Below are 16849 nucleotides of genomic sequence, written 5' to 3'. Positions count from 1 at the left end.
TGACAATAGATCTAAATCAGGAACAAATCTGATCTGGAATACTTGAGATGTGGGACAATTGACCACTTTTAAGCTCTCAAAAGAGGCATAAATTTAAGGTAGCATAATCTCATGCTCCATCAGGAGCTATTTATTTGCCTTTTTATCTTCCTGAAAATTATTATTTTGCAGTTACTCTTTTGATTGTCAGGAGCTTCAGCCATAAATGTTAATATAGTTTATACATGGGAAAATCTCGCTCTTTACATGAAGTTATTAGTATAAATTATTTCCTTGTAAAATGCTGCATGATCATAGAATTTCTTTGGTGTGGTGGGGACTGTAATTTTATTCGTGGTAATTTAGCTTTTTGGCTTTGTTTCTGTCTATCAAAACATCCATACATGTGGTTTTGGTGGCTTTGTTTTTTGTAAAGCATAATGTAATCTAGTTGAGACTTATCATTTCTTTGTAGAACCACGGGGAAAGAATGTTCTTGGTCACCTCCACCAGTGGAGATTAAGTTCATTTCTCCGTTTGGAAGTCCTGTGGGTGGGACAAAAAGCAAACAGAAAGAAACTGCAGAAACAGCAGAAAAGACTCTTCGAAAGAACAAAAAGAGACTGTCTAATTTTCCAAAGCCAGTTGTGCGCCGGAAGATGCTATAACTGTTTTTTAATTTGTAATGTACACCACTGTTTGTAAAGTCATCAAAATTGTGTGGATTATTAAAAACAAATCATCTAATTTGGAAGAGAATAATTTATATAAATTATTGTAAAATTTCATAAACGGTCTTCAATAAGTAACTCCATATGGAGTGTGATTTCTTCAGTCAATGCAGTTTTTTCTATTTTATATTAAGACTTCTTACATTTATATATGTAAATACAGCTTATTTTAGGAATGTTAAATAAAAATGTATACTTCACAACATGCTTATTGTCTGCTAGCTTTTTGAGAGGGAATAATGGTTTGAATGGACCAAATTGCTTGAGAACATCTTAATGTTGTCTCGCCATAATTACTAACCCTCCAGTATTAGGCCAAAACTCTTTTTAAAATTTTGTTTATTCTTACTATAATGATAAAAAATTAAAACCTGACAGTTGTTTTAAATTTTATAGAAAATGTTTAACCCTTTGGCACCAATAATTGGGATTGTAGAACACAAGCTGCTAATTCCTTACATTCATGGTTAAAATGTACTGTATTGAAGTCAGAATGTAAACAATTGTATTGAACCTGTGCAATATTTTTTTTTGTATTTGTTTTAAACTTTGGGAAAGCTGCTCTTGCGTTTATAAAACTAGATCACACCTCAGATGTTGCCCTATTTTTGTTTTCAGTTTGCTGTGTCAGCAGAAACCTAGCTATGTAAAGGCTTTGGTATTTTCAATTACATATAATAGGACATACATTTAAAGGGACATTGCATATATAGATTTGGAGTAAATTTGAAAAATGCACTTTTAGAAAATTTAAGAGTAGTAGAAATGCTACCACAATTTAAAATAGTGAACAATTGTCTGTGAACCTACATGCTTTTACAGTGTCCAAAATCAACACGTCGTAGCACTGAAAACCTGTAAGTGAAACTGACTTCAATTATTTTAATTGTCTAAGCCAGGGGTCGGCAACCTTTCAGAAGTGGTGTGTCGAGTCTTAATTTATTCACTCTAATTTAAGGTTTTGCATGCCAGTAATACATTTTAACATTTTTAGAAAGTCTCTTTCTATAAGTCTGTTGTCTGTAAAATAAATAAGGTTTTTAAAATGTTTAAGAAGCTTCATTTAAAATTAAATTAAAATGCAGAGCCACCCGGACCGGTGGCCAGGACCTGGGCAGTGTGAGTGCCACTGAAAATCGGCTTGCGTGCCGCCTTTGGCACGTGTGCCATAGGTTGCCTACCCCTGGTCTAAGCTAAGAGCAATGCAAAAAGTATGCCAAGGTAATAGTTACAAACCAGACTTTGTACAGATTATTTCACTGACTGACTCAGGTGGCTGTGAAAGTGTCTCTTTAAAGCCTAAAATCGTATGAACAATAGGGAAACGCTATTCCTTTTTCTAGCAGACTTGAGAAATGCTAGTCTGGTCTTTTAATATAGCATATATATATATATATATGCTTCAACATTGCACCTGGATATGAATCAACATATATGAAATACTACCTAAATTGTTCATTCATATATATATATATTATATTATATATATATATATATATATATATATATATATATATATATACAATTTAGGTAGTATTTCATATATGTTGATTCATATCATGCACCTGGATATGCACCTGGATATGAATCAACATTGCACCTGGATATGAATCAACATATATGAAATACTACCTAAATTGTTCATATATATATATATATATATATATATATATATATATATTTGAACAATTTAGGTAGTATTTCATATATGTTGATTCATATCCAGGTGCAATGTTGAAGACTTCAGAACAGTGAAACCTGAAATTAAACTTTTCAGTTAGTGAAAGCTACTGCAATTACGTTAAGAAATAATTTATCAGGTAACTAGTATCTTGTACACAATGAGAAAATATTAATAATTAATAGACTGACCTTATAAAAAAGAAACAGCTTCCCTAGCTGTGTTTTTGATTTCTCAAAACAGGGTTCTCTAGAAAAGGAGTTGTATTTACTTTAAATATTTTTTGGCTTGAAATATCCTGGGAAGAGTGAAAGTAGTAATAGCATGCCAAGTGTTGACAGTGTGAAAGTGGCAGTACGGGTGAGACCTTTCAGTCAGGTTAGTAGTTACTTTAAATTTGATTGTACTTAGATTTAAATGTTAATAGGCTCTTAAGGGAAAAAAAGGAAGCTCTTAAAGCATTACACTCTTAACATGTTGTACCTAAATTAAGTGTACAGAAATACAGTGAAATACTTAAAAAGGAATACTAGGTAAAGGAGCAAACTACTTAAAAAGCAAGTGAAAGCTGACTACTATTTTTTTTTAATTTTTTAATCAACATGTTTCATGTACCAAACAAAATGTTTTGTAAAAACCAAGTGCTGGAATCCCTATTAGAACAGAATGAATCAAATTGTAATAAGCATGGTGATAGCTTAACAGGGTTTTAACATATTCCAGTTGTTTGTATCTTTTTTTCCCCAGTATAAAAAAATTTCACTCTAAATAAGCAGAGCAAAGGATGGTATATCAAACTGCTACATAAAATGTTTAAAGATTTGGCTGAGTATTAAAGAATTTGTAAACTATTTTCTTTTCAAACTGGTTCTAGTAAAGTGTATAGTTTGGCAACACTTAGTGTTTGCTCCATTTGATGGTGGTTTGAGTAACAGTAGTGAACATATTTGGACCTGGCATGCATTTTGTAATTTCATAGTAGCTTTAAGATGCAATAAATTTGCTTAAAAGAGATTTGCCAACATAAATATCATACATTAAAATGCATTTATTTTGGACTATTGAACCTTTAAAACACATTATTTGAACTTCAGTGGTGTTGATTGGGACTGTACTGTCACAAAGGAAGACAAATTTTAAGGAGGCATTTGAATGACGAGAAGGGAGTACAAGGCATAGAGTACACAGACAAATGGTAAAACAGGATTTCAGATGGGAATGTTGGGAGGGGAGATATAGAAGGAAATTAGAGCAGAGATCTAGGCATTGGTGGGTTGTGTGGTATCCTGAAGGGTTTTTTTGAAAATTGAAGTTGATTATAAGGGATTCTTCTGCCACTGTAAGAAATCCATCTCCCTGAGTGGTGGTAACTAGGTCAACAAAAGCATTTTTCCATCAACCTAGCTGTGTCTACACGAGGGCTTAAATCGGCATAGCTATGTTGCTCAGAAGGAGTGATGGTGATGCTGATTTAAGATTTTAAGTGTAGACCAGGCCTGATTCAACACTGAGGTTGCTTGCAAGTGTATTGTGGAGGATGATGATTGTATCTGCAGTGCTAGGAGAGAAAGAAGGGAGGGGAGGCCTTGGGAAGTAAGAGGAGTTATGTTTTCATTATGGGGTAGCATCAGGGACATAATTTCCACTCTTGAGATACAGATTTCAGGAGACCTTTCAGGAGTAAACATGAAAATTCCTCTGAATCACTCAATCCAATTCACCACTAAATTGAAAAATGCTTGGCTCCCACCATCTGTTCCTAAGCAGAAAATTGAGTCACTTGGTAAGGGGTCTGGCATTCTTTTAGATTCTCCTTCTTCCTGAAAGGAAGAACTTGAGCTCTTGAGGACACTCCCTAATACATCCTTTCCAATTCAACATGAGTTGATGAGGAATGCTGAGACTTGAGAGACAAACACCCATGTCCTTGCAGACCGTAACCCAAAAGGGAACATTAGCTAAGAAGAGACATTGCCCCTTTACCCATTACTCATTTACCCTTCCAAAAGGCAAAGACACAATTAGCACAGGAAAAAGACCAAAAAAGCATCACTACTTTCCACAAGCTCTAGCTTCTTCTCCAAGGAAAGGGACCTCTATGCTTTGGATAAGCCTAAACCACAGGAGACAGATTCTTTCCCAGATACACATTGTAAACTAGGAGAAGGAAGGAGGTGGCTTCTTCTGAGTTCCAACCATGGAGAGAAGATGAGAAAACTAAAGCCAAGGGCTGATACTTTTTTGTTATGGATGGGAAATATCTTTCAAAGAGGTGATTGAGGAGGAATGGAAAATGCCAGACAAATGGCAACAGCAAGCCCTGAATTCAGCAGGATCCCTAAAACTCAAAGAAGAATTAAGCTAAAGCGAACTAAGGGCACTTTTACTTCTGAATGAGTGTGTTCACACAGTGGTTTAATGTACTGTAATTAATGCACATTAATTTCACATCTTTGTTAATTCGTCTTAACTTTCCTGTATGGACAAGCCCATGGACAGTAGGTGATCGTTCACAGCAAATCCTCTATCAAAATTCTTAGACTCCTGGCTGATTAAAGACCTGCATCAAATTTATAAGGACAATAATATGTCTAACAGTTTCAATCTTCATTTGACTGATTATGAATTACTGTGTCAACGCTGTTGATAGTCTGGATGTTTCCACTTAGAAAAATCCGCCTACAGACAAAAGTATCTTTTGACCTTTGTCAGACAAGATTAATAAGAAATGCTGATCAGTTTAGGATCATATGATGTAATATGCAGTAATCAAAATGCAAAGGAATAAGCTATCCTTTACTGTCTCATTTTTGTGTGAACCTTCTGTTCACGGAGCAGAATTTTAGTTGTAAGAAAACTAGTGGGCCTAATCTTGTTCCCACTGAAGTAAATCAACAGGGTTGTTCTCTATAATTTGATGTACTTCTGAGAGAGACCATATTACTTCTGGGGGAATTCTGCACTACGGCACATGTGCATAATTGAGCCCCACATAATTTTAATTTTTTGCACAGGAAAAAAGCTGCTGTGAAAATGTTGCTGCAGTTCTGCCTTTTGCCCACCAGAGGGCACTGTGGCGCTAGAACAAAACAGCAGCTCCCTGCCAGTGGGGGCTGGGGGAAGAGGGAGAGAGCCTGCCTGCTTGTGCAGTGGGCCAGGCCAGGAGACGGGCTATGGGGAGACATACAGCCTGGGGTGGGGGATGTTCAGATGGGGGCTCATAACGGCTAGTGGGGGAGGACAAACTGGGACAGTGGCTGAATGGGAGTGGCGGCACAGGGCCAGGGAGGAGTGAGGTGCAGTGCCACCTGGGGACAGGGGGAGGAGGTACAGGGATGGGGTGGGGGCATGGAGACATGGGAATTAGGAGAGGGGTATAGGGACAGAGGAGTGGCTGGGTGGGAGCACAGAGACATGGGGGGGTGCAGGGCCATATGGGAATGGTCTGGGGGAGTGTAGTGACATGTGGACGGGGTGCAAGGACACATGGGGGTGCAGGAACACATAAGGACAGGGGAAGATGTGCCTGACTGAATGGGAGAGGCTAGGGGTCAGCCAGGGTCTGCATGGAGGAAGCTCCCTAACAATGCCCCCCATCCCCCCAAAAAAACCTGTTCCATACTTTTCCCACCCATACCCAACAACCCTCCAAGTTCACACCCAGGCTCCTTCTCAGCAATTTACTTCCCTCTCCCTCAGCTTCTCTGTTATCCCTGACTCCCCAAATCCTTTCCACCCCAAATCCTTTCCACTGCTTCTGAGGGGTGCAGGAAACACGGTTCTGTATTGTAGTTTAAATGAATTATTTCTCAGTTTTGTATTAATATGCCTAGGAAGGAATCTATTTGTCAAAAAACATTGCCTGAATCTTTTTTGTTGTCTGTATTGTTACAGACATACTTGTTGACAGGTATTTTGAAATAAATGACCAAAAAGAATTGAAACTGGTGTGATTATTTTGTGTTGTTTTGACAAATAAGATATGCAGATTTTTTTTTCAGAATTTTAAAATATTGTGCACAGATTTTTAAATTTTTGGTTGCTGAATTTTTAATTTTGGTGCATAATTTCCCCCAGGAGTAGCATACATAGCATACCATTCTTTGTTCTGTTATGGCCATATCTACAGTAGTGAAGGATTTTCCAACAATAGCTTATCAATGCTAATAGCTGATGTGTTTACAAAATCAGGAAAAAAGCAAATTTGGACATGATTACAGATACTATCTTTCCCGTTCAAATCTGTTTCTATGGCATTTATTCCCTGCTTACAGTTAAACTACAGTTACCTTGTTTGGTTCAAGATAAATTTTGTGAAATTAATGTATTGGACCTTTTATGATGAATATGTTGTGGTTGTGTCCCAGTCGTACATACCCTCCATACCCAAATAACTACAAAACTCCTGTTGACTTTACCGGGAGTTTCACATACAAAGGGCTTGCAGGATTTGGTCCAAAATGTAAATTTTGAGTAAAAAAAGTGACTAGAACTGCTACTGGTTTGATAATGTGATTTATAATTTTGATACAGAGGGAGAAGGATGCAGGCAGCAGATGTGTGATTTCTATGAATTCCAGCAGCACAAGCATATATGATCCTAAGAATCCAGGGCACATGAAAACCTTTACCTTTGACCTGGCTTACTGGTCCCACAGTGGATTTCTAAAGGATAAAGATGGCATGCTAATTTCAGCTGGATCCAACAGCAGATATGCAGGCCAGGTAAAATGTATTCAGAGGGCTATTTAAAAGCACTTCCTACCAATATAAAATGTTAACTCACTTTGTTGGTGATTGCGATTGTTACAATTCCCAAGAGTAGAACTGAGATGAATTATCTGTATCTACTTAATGGATGTTTCAAACCAACGTCTAAAACTACTTCCCATTTTCATTTATGCTTTCAGGTCCTGGAACTCTTAATATTTGAAGTACATTAATATGAAGTTATATATTTGTCATAATTAAACCAGACTTTCAGATTAAAATAGTAATTACTAACCTCTGTACTAACTAAATAGTAATGCTTTTATGGGTGTGCATGTCAGAGTGGATTGATTTAAATTTAAGTGAATCAATAAGCAAAAGACATAATTTTTAAATCATGGTTTTAATAATTTTGTTTTGCATTTGTGCTCTTAAGTTATTTTCCTAAAGAAAGGAAACCACTGGTAGATAACCATTAAAACATGTTGATTTGCAATTAAATATAGCCTTTTCACAAAATCTAGTGCTTCTTTTTGCTAACCAGGAGTATGCACTATATAAACATTTATTTAAGTAATTATTTAGCTTAATTTACAATTATTCAGGTACTTAGTTTTTACATTTTTTGTCATGTTATAAAATAGTGAATGATGTGTTTATTAGATTAACTTTTTTACTTGTAATTTGTGTCGCGGTCTTTGGATGGATATTTTTCAAATACAGCGGTTCTTAACTAATAAACTAAAATAATTTAGATGTGCTGGATACATAAGGAAAAAAAACTTGAGAAAATTTATCAAAATATGGCTTGCATTAATAACTGATTTATTAAACAGAGGAGGTATTATCTGTAGGATAGTAAATTGAATTGATTGTTTCTGGTCACCTTGTCCTTCAAGATTTTAGAACTAGTAGAGCTCATCCTCAGACATAGTTTTTATTCATAGATTGGAAGAGGGAAAACAAGATTTTCTGCTTTTTTTTGTCTCATTGGTTTCTTCATTTGAACTGAACTAGTTGAATAAACTGAAATGAAGAAAATATTCTCTCTGCGCCTGTAGAAGAGGCTACTGCTGTGAAAAGCTGGTTTAGCACTTCAACAAATAATGATTCCAGGTGCTTAGCCAATGACCTCAACTAGTTCAATTGTTTGATTTTCTTTAAAACTTGGCTGCAGACATATAGTGCTTAATATTACTGTTTAATTTAAATTATTTACAAGATTATAGTAAATTTAGGCCTTATGGGTGGTAGTCGTCGTCATTTCAAATTTAATTTTAATTACTTTTTTTTTAATTAAACCTGTATTTAAAAAAAAATTGGAGGGCTGGGGGTTGTTTAATCTTTTTTTTAATCCCATTCTGGTGCATGTGTTTACGTTCTCTGAGTAAAAATGTCTCCTTTTAGGGAGAGGTCTTTCGTGATCTTGGTCAAGGAGTTCTGGACAATGCCTGGCAAGGTTATAATGCTACTCTCCTAGCATATGGCCAAACTGGCTCAGGGAAGAGCTATTCTATGATTGGATATGGTGCAAACAGAGGCATAATTCCAGTTGTGTGTGAAGAGCTCTTCAAACCAATTCAGAACCAGAAGAACAAGCAATATCAGGTATGGTCTACACTGTTCTGTTTTCAAGATCCCTCTGTATATGCTCTCAAGTTCAAATTTGGAAAACTGCCATTGCCATTTTAAAACTAGCTTCAGCGATAATCAAACATAATGTAAAATAACAAGTGAGAAGTGTTGAATGAGGGGCTGATCTAATACAGGAGAACTTGAACCTATCCCTGTCCCAGTAATAGCTAACTTAATCTTGGCATGAACATTTTTTTTTCCCCACTGGATCTGAGTTTTTAACTGGGTAACCAAGGCACTTCTGAAAACTTTACCCACTGTCTAGTCACAACCTATCTTTTTCACGCAGAAGACTATAAATTTGAACGTTTACCTACATTTTGAACCTCTACTTACCTACTCCTTTATCTTAGCTATGCCTCTCCTCAACATGATACAAGGGAAAAGTCTAACAAACAGGCATCAACAGACTTTCCAACCCTCACTACTGAAGGAAAGGAATAACTTTTTATTTTAGTCATGTCAATTGTTTTATGTTTTGTCAAACTTCTTGTATTCAATAGGAATAAATGGCCCTAGCATTGCAGCACAGGTTTTGCGAATAAGTTCTCCCAGGTCATCTGTGTCCAACCACAAAAATAGCTTCTATCTTTTCCTTCTGCTCTGGTGTTCCTGATAATTTCTACATATAACAGAGTAGAAGAGCTTCATAGACTGCAGTGTAACCGTGAGCATTAGCCTTCACTAGTTACCATGAATAAATAATAGGAACCTGATAGCTCCTTCTAGTTACATTTGAATCTCAGGTGCAGAAAACTTACACCAGCTGCTATTCCTCTCAGTGCCTTGATAGCTCAACCTCTCCCCATTCATTTTGGCGTAGTTTGCATCTAAGGTGGTACTAATAGAGATCTGGCTCTGCATGTGAGCACAGGAATTGCATAGGGGCATTACCAGGGGGAATCTTCTTGCATTTCCCCACCTCGTTAGATGCTGGATGTGGGTTTTCCACTCTCTGACCTGATGATAGCAGCAAACTTGGGAACTCATCCCTTACCACCACATTCACCATAATGAAGTGGAAATGCAAAGCCTATTTGGGACTACACTAACATTGTGAAACTTTTTCTTCATTATTGAAAAAACAAAAATAACTCCATAAAAATTGAGTGCAAAAAACGTTTATGCACCATTAAGTCTACAGTTAAAATCTCAAAATTCAGGAAGTGCAATAGTTAAGGTTCCAACAGCAATGCTTACTTGGTCAGGCTATGCATAAACTGTGTGTTTTCCATTTCTGGTTTCTGAATGAATGTGGCTGGAATATATTGCTGTTTATTTAATAAAATGTATACCATATACATCATACAAGTTTGCCACATTGCCAAATTAATGTCTGAATCTTTAATGTTTCCACTTGCTGAATTTTTCTCATAACCATAACATTGCAAGAATGAAATTTTGTAACTCTTAATAGCTAGTGTAGTTGGATGAAAAATGATTTATTAAAGTCCAACATTTCCATCTTAAAATGGATAAGCTGACATGGAGTTTTCCTAAGACAAGCTGAGGAGACAAAGGAGGGAGGTTGGGGATACATAGATATGAGAGTTATGATGGAGCTGTGTGGATCTGGAAAACAATTTCAAAAACCAACTGTATGCATGACTTATGAGTTGCCACAAGATATACCAACAGTCAGTTTAGTTTGAGACAAATGGCTTTTTTGTCTAGACAATCTGTGTTCCTTTTACTTGGGAGATAACTGTATATCAAAAGTATGCTTTTTTTCAAGAGAACTTTTTATGTTCTAGCTGCTTCTTGTCTTTGCAGGTTACTTTCAGTATGCTGGAAATTTATAATGAGCAGGTAATGGTGTTGGTATATTATGCTAATTCTGAATTTTAATCTTTTTCCATTTATGTTTATTTACTAACTTACTTGTTTTAAGTTCTCAGGCCTGGTCTACACTATACAGTTAGGTCAATGTAAGGCAACTTATGTCGGTCTAATTATGTCAGCGTACACACTAAAGCCGTGTCCCACCAATGTAAGTGCCCTACCACACTGATATAACTCCACCTCCACGAGAGACGTAGCACAAACGTTGGTGGTGTTAAGGCGGATAGAGTGCCCTATACTCCTGAAGCCCTAGCATATAGTCTCTATTTTTAGCAGTCAAGTGTCCTGCTCCCGGAACCTTTCCCCACTGCAGTGAAAAGCACTCACAGTGGGGAGGCAATGGGAAAAGGTTCCAGCAGCTTCCCGCTGCCGAAGCCTTTCACTGCGACATGTAGCTACACGACATGGTGAAAGGTGGGCTGTGTCCAGACTTGGCTCCACAGTGTGTAGCTACATGTGTAGCACCTGTATATTACATGCCACTGTAAGTGTAGACATAGCCTAGCAGTTACTCTACAACGAAGAACCCTCCGTGGGAGGAAAATGGTGTGTTGCCAACACCACTGCTAGCTCTTCCTCTTCCTTCACTTGAGGGAGCCCCCCACCAGACAGACACCTGGACTGGAGACCTTCACCAAGGCCCTGGTCTTGACTTGCTGGGAATGCAGCCTGCATGTCCCTGCCAATGAAGCAGGCAGGGGGAACTACCTGGTGTGAGAGGGGTCTATTGGTGGAGTTCCTCATAATGCATGTAAGAGAGTTGCAGGAGGACAGGACTTATCTGTGTAGCTTCCAGGGGCATAATTACTGTATTGCCAGGATGCTTGTAGGATCATCAGGGATGCAGGATGCTGGCCAACTACAGAGGCCCCAGAGAACGAAGGAGAACCAGTTGCTTTGTGGGGAGGAGACTGGCTGCTGGTCTCCTGTCCATTGAGATCAAGAACTGGTATCTGTACTGGCACAGGCAGAGAGGATTAGACCCCAGTGGCTGAGAGAGAGAGAAACCACAAGCCCCAAAGCTGAGAGGCTTGCAGCCACTGCATCCAAGAGGAAGAGAAAAGGGACATGATCAGGGACTCCTTTCTGAAGGGGATGAAGGCATCCATCTGGTCACCAGACCTAACATCCTGAGAGGTATGGTACCTGCCTGCAGTCCGCGTCCAAGATGTTATGGAAAGGTTGCCAAGGCTTATCTGTCCCTCTGACCACTACCCCATGCTGCTCATCCATGTGAGCACTAATGATAGTGCCAGGTTTGACCTTGAGCAAATCAGCAGTGACTGAGGGTGAAGGAGTTGGGGTGCAGGTGGTGGTCTTATCCATCCTCCTAGTTGAGGGCAAGGGCCCAGGCAGGGACATGCACATCCTGGAGATGGATGCATAGCTGTTGAATTGGTGTCAATGGGAGGACTTCGGTTTCTTCGATGATGAAATGCTGTACCAGGAAGGAGGACTGCTGGAAGGAAATGGGGTCCATTTGACCAAGAAGTGGAAGAGCATCTCTGCGCACCAACTTGATAATTGAGTGAGGAGGCCCATGTTCAAATGGGGCAGATGAGAAAAGCCTACAGGTAAGAATTAAAAAGACTAGCTTCACAAAGGGCTAGATGTTGGTGAACATGGCAAATTAAAAGAGGGTCGTAGGAGCACCAAGAGAGTTATCAGTGAGGGAATCGCTCAGCATCTTAGATGTCTTTGCACAAATGCCAGGCGTATAGGGAATAGGAAGCACTGGAAGTATTATTGCATGTGCTAAATTATGACTTAACTGGCAGCACAGAGACTTGGAATAAATCTGATGTCTGGAATACTGGCATAGAGGGTTGGGGGATCTCTTGTACAGGAAGGACAGGCAAGGAAGAAAGAGACGAGGTATTAAATTATGCATCAAGAACAGAGGTGGGCAAACTACAGCCGGCCCGCGGAACCGTCCTGCCCGGCCCCTGAGCTCCGGGCCCGCAATGCTAGCTCCTGGCCCCTTCTCCGCTGTCCCCTCTCCCCCTCAGCTCGCTCACTCCACCGCCGGCACAAAGCTCTGGGCAGTGGGGCTGTGAGCTCCTGGGGCAGCGCAGCTGCAGAACCCGGCCTGACCTGGTCTCTATGCTGCGTGGTGGCGGCAGCAGCGTGGCCCGGCTCCAGCCAGGCTGTAGCACTGCCAGCCACCAGTGCGGTAAGGGAGCACGGAGCAGGGGGGTTGGATAGAGGGCAGGGGAGTTCGGAGTGGTGGTCGGGGCGGGGGTGTGGATAGGGGTTGGGGGGGCAGTCAGGAAGGAGGGGCAGGGTTGGATGGGGCGGCAGGGGACAGGGAGAAGGAGTGGTTGGATGGGGCAGGGGTTCCGGGGGGGGCCGTCAGGAATGAAAGGAGGGGTTGGATGTGGCGGCGGGGGGCAGTCAGGGGCAGAGGCGTCTGGATGGGGCAGGGGTCCTGGGGGGCGGGGGGCTGTCAGGGAACAGGGGGGTTGGATGGGGCAGGAGTCCTGGGGGAGGGGGAGCTGGGCCACAATCCCCTCCCCTAACTGGCCCCCTCCTCTAACCGGCCCTCCATACAATTTCCAAAACCCGATGCGGCCCTCAGGCCAAAAAGTTTGCCCGCCCCTGATCAAGAACATATACACTTGTTCTGAGGTCCAGAAGAAAGTGAGGGGCAGACCAGTTGAAAGTATCTGGGTAATGATAAAAGGGGGAAAATTGGGGTGACCGAATAATGGCCTACTGTAGACCACCAAATCAAGAAAAGGAAGTGGATGAGGCATTTCTAGAATGAATAACAGAAATGTCCAAAACACAAGACTTGTAAGTAATGGGGGACTATAACTCCCCAGACATCTGTTGGAAAAGTAACATGACAAAACATCCAGTAAGTTTTTGGAATGGGTTAGGGACAAATTATAGTTCCAAAGGTTGGCGGAAGTAACCTGGGGCAGTCATTTCAGACTTGATTCTGACTGACAGGAAGGAATTGGTTGTGAATGATTATTTCCTGATTCTAAGGAAAGGAAGGAAGGATAGCAGCAGAATAAAGACAATGGACATCAAAAAAGCAGACAACAAAGTCCGAGAACTGTTAGATTTTCTTCCCATGGGACTTTACCTAAGGGATAAAGAAATAGATCCCTACCATGAAATCGCTCCTGTTTTTTCTCTGTTCTATCTTCACTGAGAGACTTTCAACTGGTCTGCCTCTCATCCCTCATGTACATTGCAACACCTCCTTTTTTTTTCCCTGCCAATCTGTACTTCTCCACCCTAATAACAATCTCCAGTCAGTAGATTTATCCCATCAAGCCGGTGTACTAAGACTTCCAGTTCATTCCCTATACTCCTTGAATTTGTGTATAGATGTCTAAGATGTTAAGCAGATTCACTCATTTTATTTACTCTTGTTGCTTCTATGACCCTATTGTAGTTTTCCACGTACCCCCCAACTTCTGCCCCTCTGTAAAGGCCGCCTTTTTATAATTACCTGTAGTCTTCTGTCACCTCCCTCTTATTTCATATGGAATCTTTCATAAAAGGTTGTATTTTTGAGACCATAAAACATTTTGAGACACACAAGACAGCAGAGATAGTATCTGCTGTATATCATGGAAAACATTACTAGAAATATGGAGTGTGATTTAAAATGTTAAAGTATTTGATCACATGACAATAATAGAGACAGAGAGATGTTAAGAGACCTGGGTAATGGAGAAAAGGTTTTGATCTTTCTAATTCATATTTTAAGCACCAGATTGTGGTGATGACGCCTAAATCCAGACTAAAATATTCTTAATTTCCTATTGCATATGACAAGGGTTAGTGCCTCCAGAATATGATAGGTCACTAATATAGAAGTCTAACGGTAAGAGGGGTTGAGGTTAAACTCTTATTTCCTTTAATTGGTTGTGGCATTGTCAAATGTCGTATCTCATTCATGCATTGTGACTTGGTATTGTCTGTTTTATCCTGAATTTTGCAAATGGGTTATTCCTATTGATGCTATTTAGAAAAACCCATGGGCTTGATTCTGCTAGTACTCTGTGCATGGAACGACTCTTGGAGGGAAAGATAGGCAGTTCCATATTCAGAGTGCTTAGAGGATTGCCACTTCATATTAATATGCAGCGAGTAACAATTCCATACATATTAAAATGACAGTTGTGTTATATATTCAAAGTAACAAGCATTTCTACCAACTAGATGTGGTTTTATGACGTGCTAGATGGTAATAAACTACCATAAACAGTGTTTGTGTAGTTAATTGCTTTACTACCTGCTTCTTACAAAGCCATGCTATCATTTCTTGACTTAGAAAGATTTTTCCCTTCTCTTTGTTTTCACAAAATGTTCTTTTCAATCACTACGTAGCTGTATCCAGTAACACATTTTGACTGTAAATATCTCTCCATAGGTAATAGATTTACTGTCTGAAACCAAGAAACCTGGTGGACTCAAGGTTAGAGAAGACCAACAACAAGGCTTTTATGTGGATGGTTTGAAACGGGTGGCTTGTGACAGCTACGCACAAATTGAGAGGTTAATGGAACAAGGAACTAAAATAAGAACTACAGCTTCAACCAGCATGAATGCTACAAGCAGTCGATCTCACATGGTCATTACCATCCAATTCAAACAGGTTCAGTATGAGGAAACCCTATTTTTCACTATTCAGCATATTTGTTTCACAGGATTAAAATTCTTATTTAACTAATTATGCAAGAAAGGTAAATTCACAAGGTAAATTCTCCTAAGTTCGTTGCAGACACAAATTCAAAGCCCCTTCATTTTCCTTATATGCATTGACCACATTTCCTAGTATGTTACAGAAGGTGATTTTTTTAATTGAATCTTAAAGGAATGGCTCTCAGCCTTTCCAGACGACTGTACCCCTTTCAGGAGTCTGATTTGTCTTGCATACCTCCAACTTTCATCTCACTTAAAAACTACTTGCTTACAGAATCAGACATAAAAATACAAAAGTGTCACAGCACACTGTTGCTGAAAAAATGGCTTACTTTCTCATTTTACTATATAATTCTAAAATAAATCTATTAGAATATAGATACTGTACTTACATTTCAGCATTTATACAGCTCTAGGTACTATACAAATCATTGTATGAAATTTTAATTTGTACTAACTTCACTAGTGCTTTTTATATAGCCTGTTGTAAAACTGAGCAAATATCTAGCTAGGTTGATGTACACCCTAGAAGGCCTCTGCATACCCTAGGGGTACGTGTATCCCTGGTTGAGAACCACTGGCTTAAAGTATTTGGGGGTTCACTTACATTAAATAATAGCATAGAGAGCACACTTACAAAGTTTGTGGACGATACCAAGCTGGGAGGGGTTGCAAGTGCTTTGGAGGATAGGATTAAAATTCAAAATGATCTAGACAAACTGGAGAAATGATCTGAAGTAAATAGGATGAAATTCAATAAGGACAAATGCAAAGTACTCCGCTTAGGAAGGAACAATCAGTTGCACACATACAAAGTGGGAAATGACTGCCTAGGAAGGAGTACGGTGGAAAGGGATCTGGGGGTCATAGTGGACCACAAGATAAATATGAGTCAACAGTGTAACGCTGTTGCAAAAAAAGCAAATATCATTCTGGGATGTATTAGCAGGAGTGTTGCAAGACACGAGAAGTCATTCTTCCGCTCTACTCGGCACGGATTAGGCTTCTACTGGAGTATTGTGTCCGGTTCTGGGCAAACATTTCAGGAAGTATGTGGACAAATTGGAGCGAGTCCAGAGAAGAGCGACAAAAATGATTAAAGGTCTAGAAAACATGACCTATGAGGGAAGATTGGAAAAAATTGCATTTGTTTAGTCTGGAAAAGAGGAGACTGAGGGGGGACATAAGTTTTCAAGTACGTTAAAGGTTGTTACAAGGAACGGGGAGAAAAATTGTTTTTCTTAATCTCTGAGGTTAGGACAAGAAGCAGTGGAAGCAAGGGAGGTGTAGGTTGGACATTAGGAAAAACTTCCTAAGTGTCCAGGTGATTAAGCACAGGAATTAATTGCCTAGGGAGGTTGTGGAATCTCCATCATTGGAGTTTAAGAGCAAGTTAGACAAACACCTGTCAGGAATGGTCTAGATCAGTGATTCTCAAACGTTTGTACTGGTGACCCCTTTCACATAGCAAGCCTCTGAGTGTGACCCTCCTTATAAATTAAAAACACTTTTTTATATATTTAACACCATTGTAAATGGTGGAAGCAAAGTGGGGTTTGGGGTGGAGGCTGACAGCTCATGACCCCCCATGTAATAACCTCATGCC

General features: G+C 39.5%; 2 protein-coding genes across 2 annotated transcripts in view; both read left to right on the top strand.

Moving 5' to 3' along the window:
- Positions 1–1303, top strand: part of AHCTF1 (AT-hook containing transcription factor 1) — an 80640-nt gene extending 79337 nt beyond the window's left edge. The window contains exon 36 of the mRNA XM_045010556.1: positions 455–1303. Within this exon, the coding sequence (XP_044866491.1) occupies positions 455–647 (193 nt within the window). The 3' untranslated portion in view covers positions 648–1303. The remainder of the gene's footprint in view (positions 1–454) is intronic.
- A 1084-nt stretch (positions 1304–2387) lies between these two features.
- The window catches only part of LOC123366679 (kinesin-like protein KIF28P), a 55660-nt gene continuing 41198 nt past the window's right edge, over positions 2388–16849 (top strand). The window contains exons 1-5 of the mRNA XM_045010324.1: positions 2388–2769; positions 6925–7116; positions 8509–8709; positions 10510–10545; positions 14972–15196. Of these exons, the coding sequence (XP_044866259.1) occupies positions 2716–2769; positions 6925–7116; positions 8509–8709; positions 10510–10545; positions 14972–15196 (708 nt within the window). The 5' untranslated portion in view covers positions 2388–2715. The remainder of the gene's footprint in view (positions 2770–6924; positions 7117–8508; positions 8710–10509; positions 10546–14971; positions 15197–16849) is intronic.

Source organism: Mauremys mutica, chromosome 3, assembly GCF_020497125.1.
Source record: "Mauremys mutica isolate MM-2020 ecotype Southern chromosome 3, ASM2049712v1, whole genome shotgun sequence".
Lineage (NCBI taxonomy): Eukaryota > Metazoa > Chordata > Testudines > Geoemydidae > Mauremys > Mauremys mutica.
Note: the sequence above shows the minus strand (reverse complement) of the source record. Positions and strands in the feature narration are given on the sequence as shown.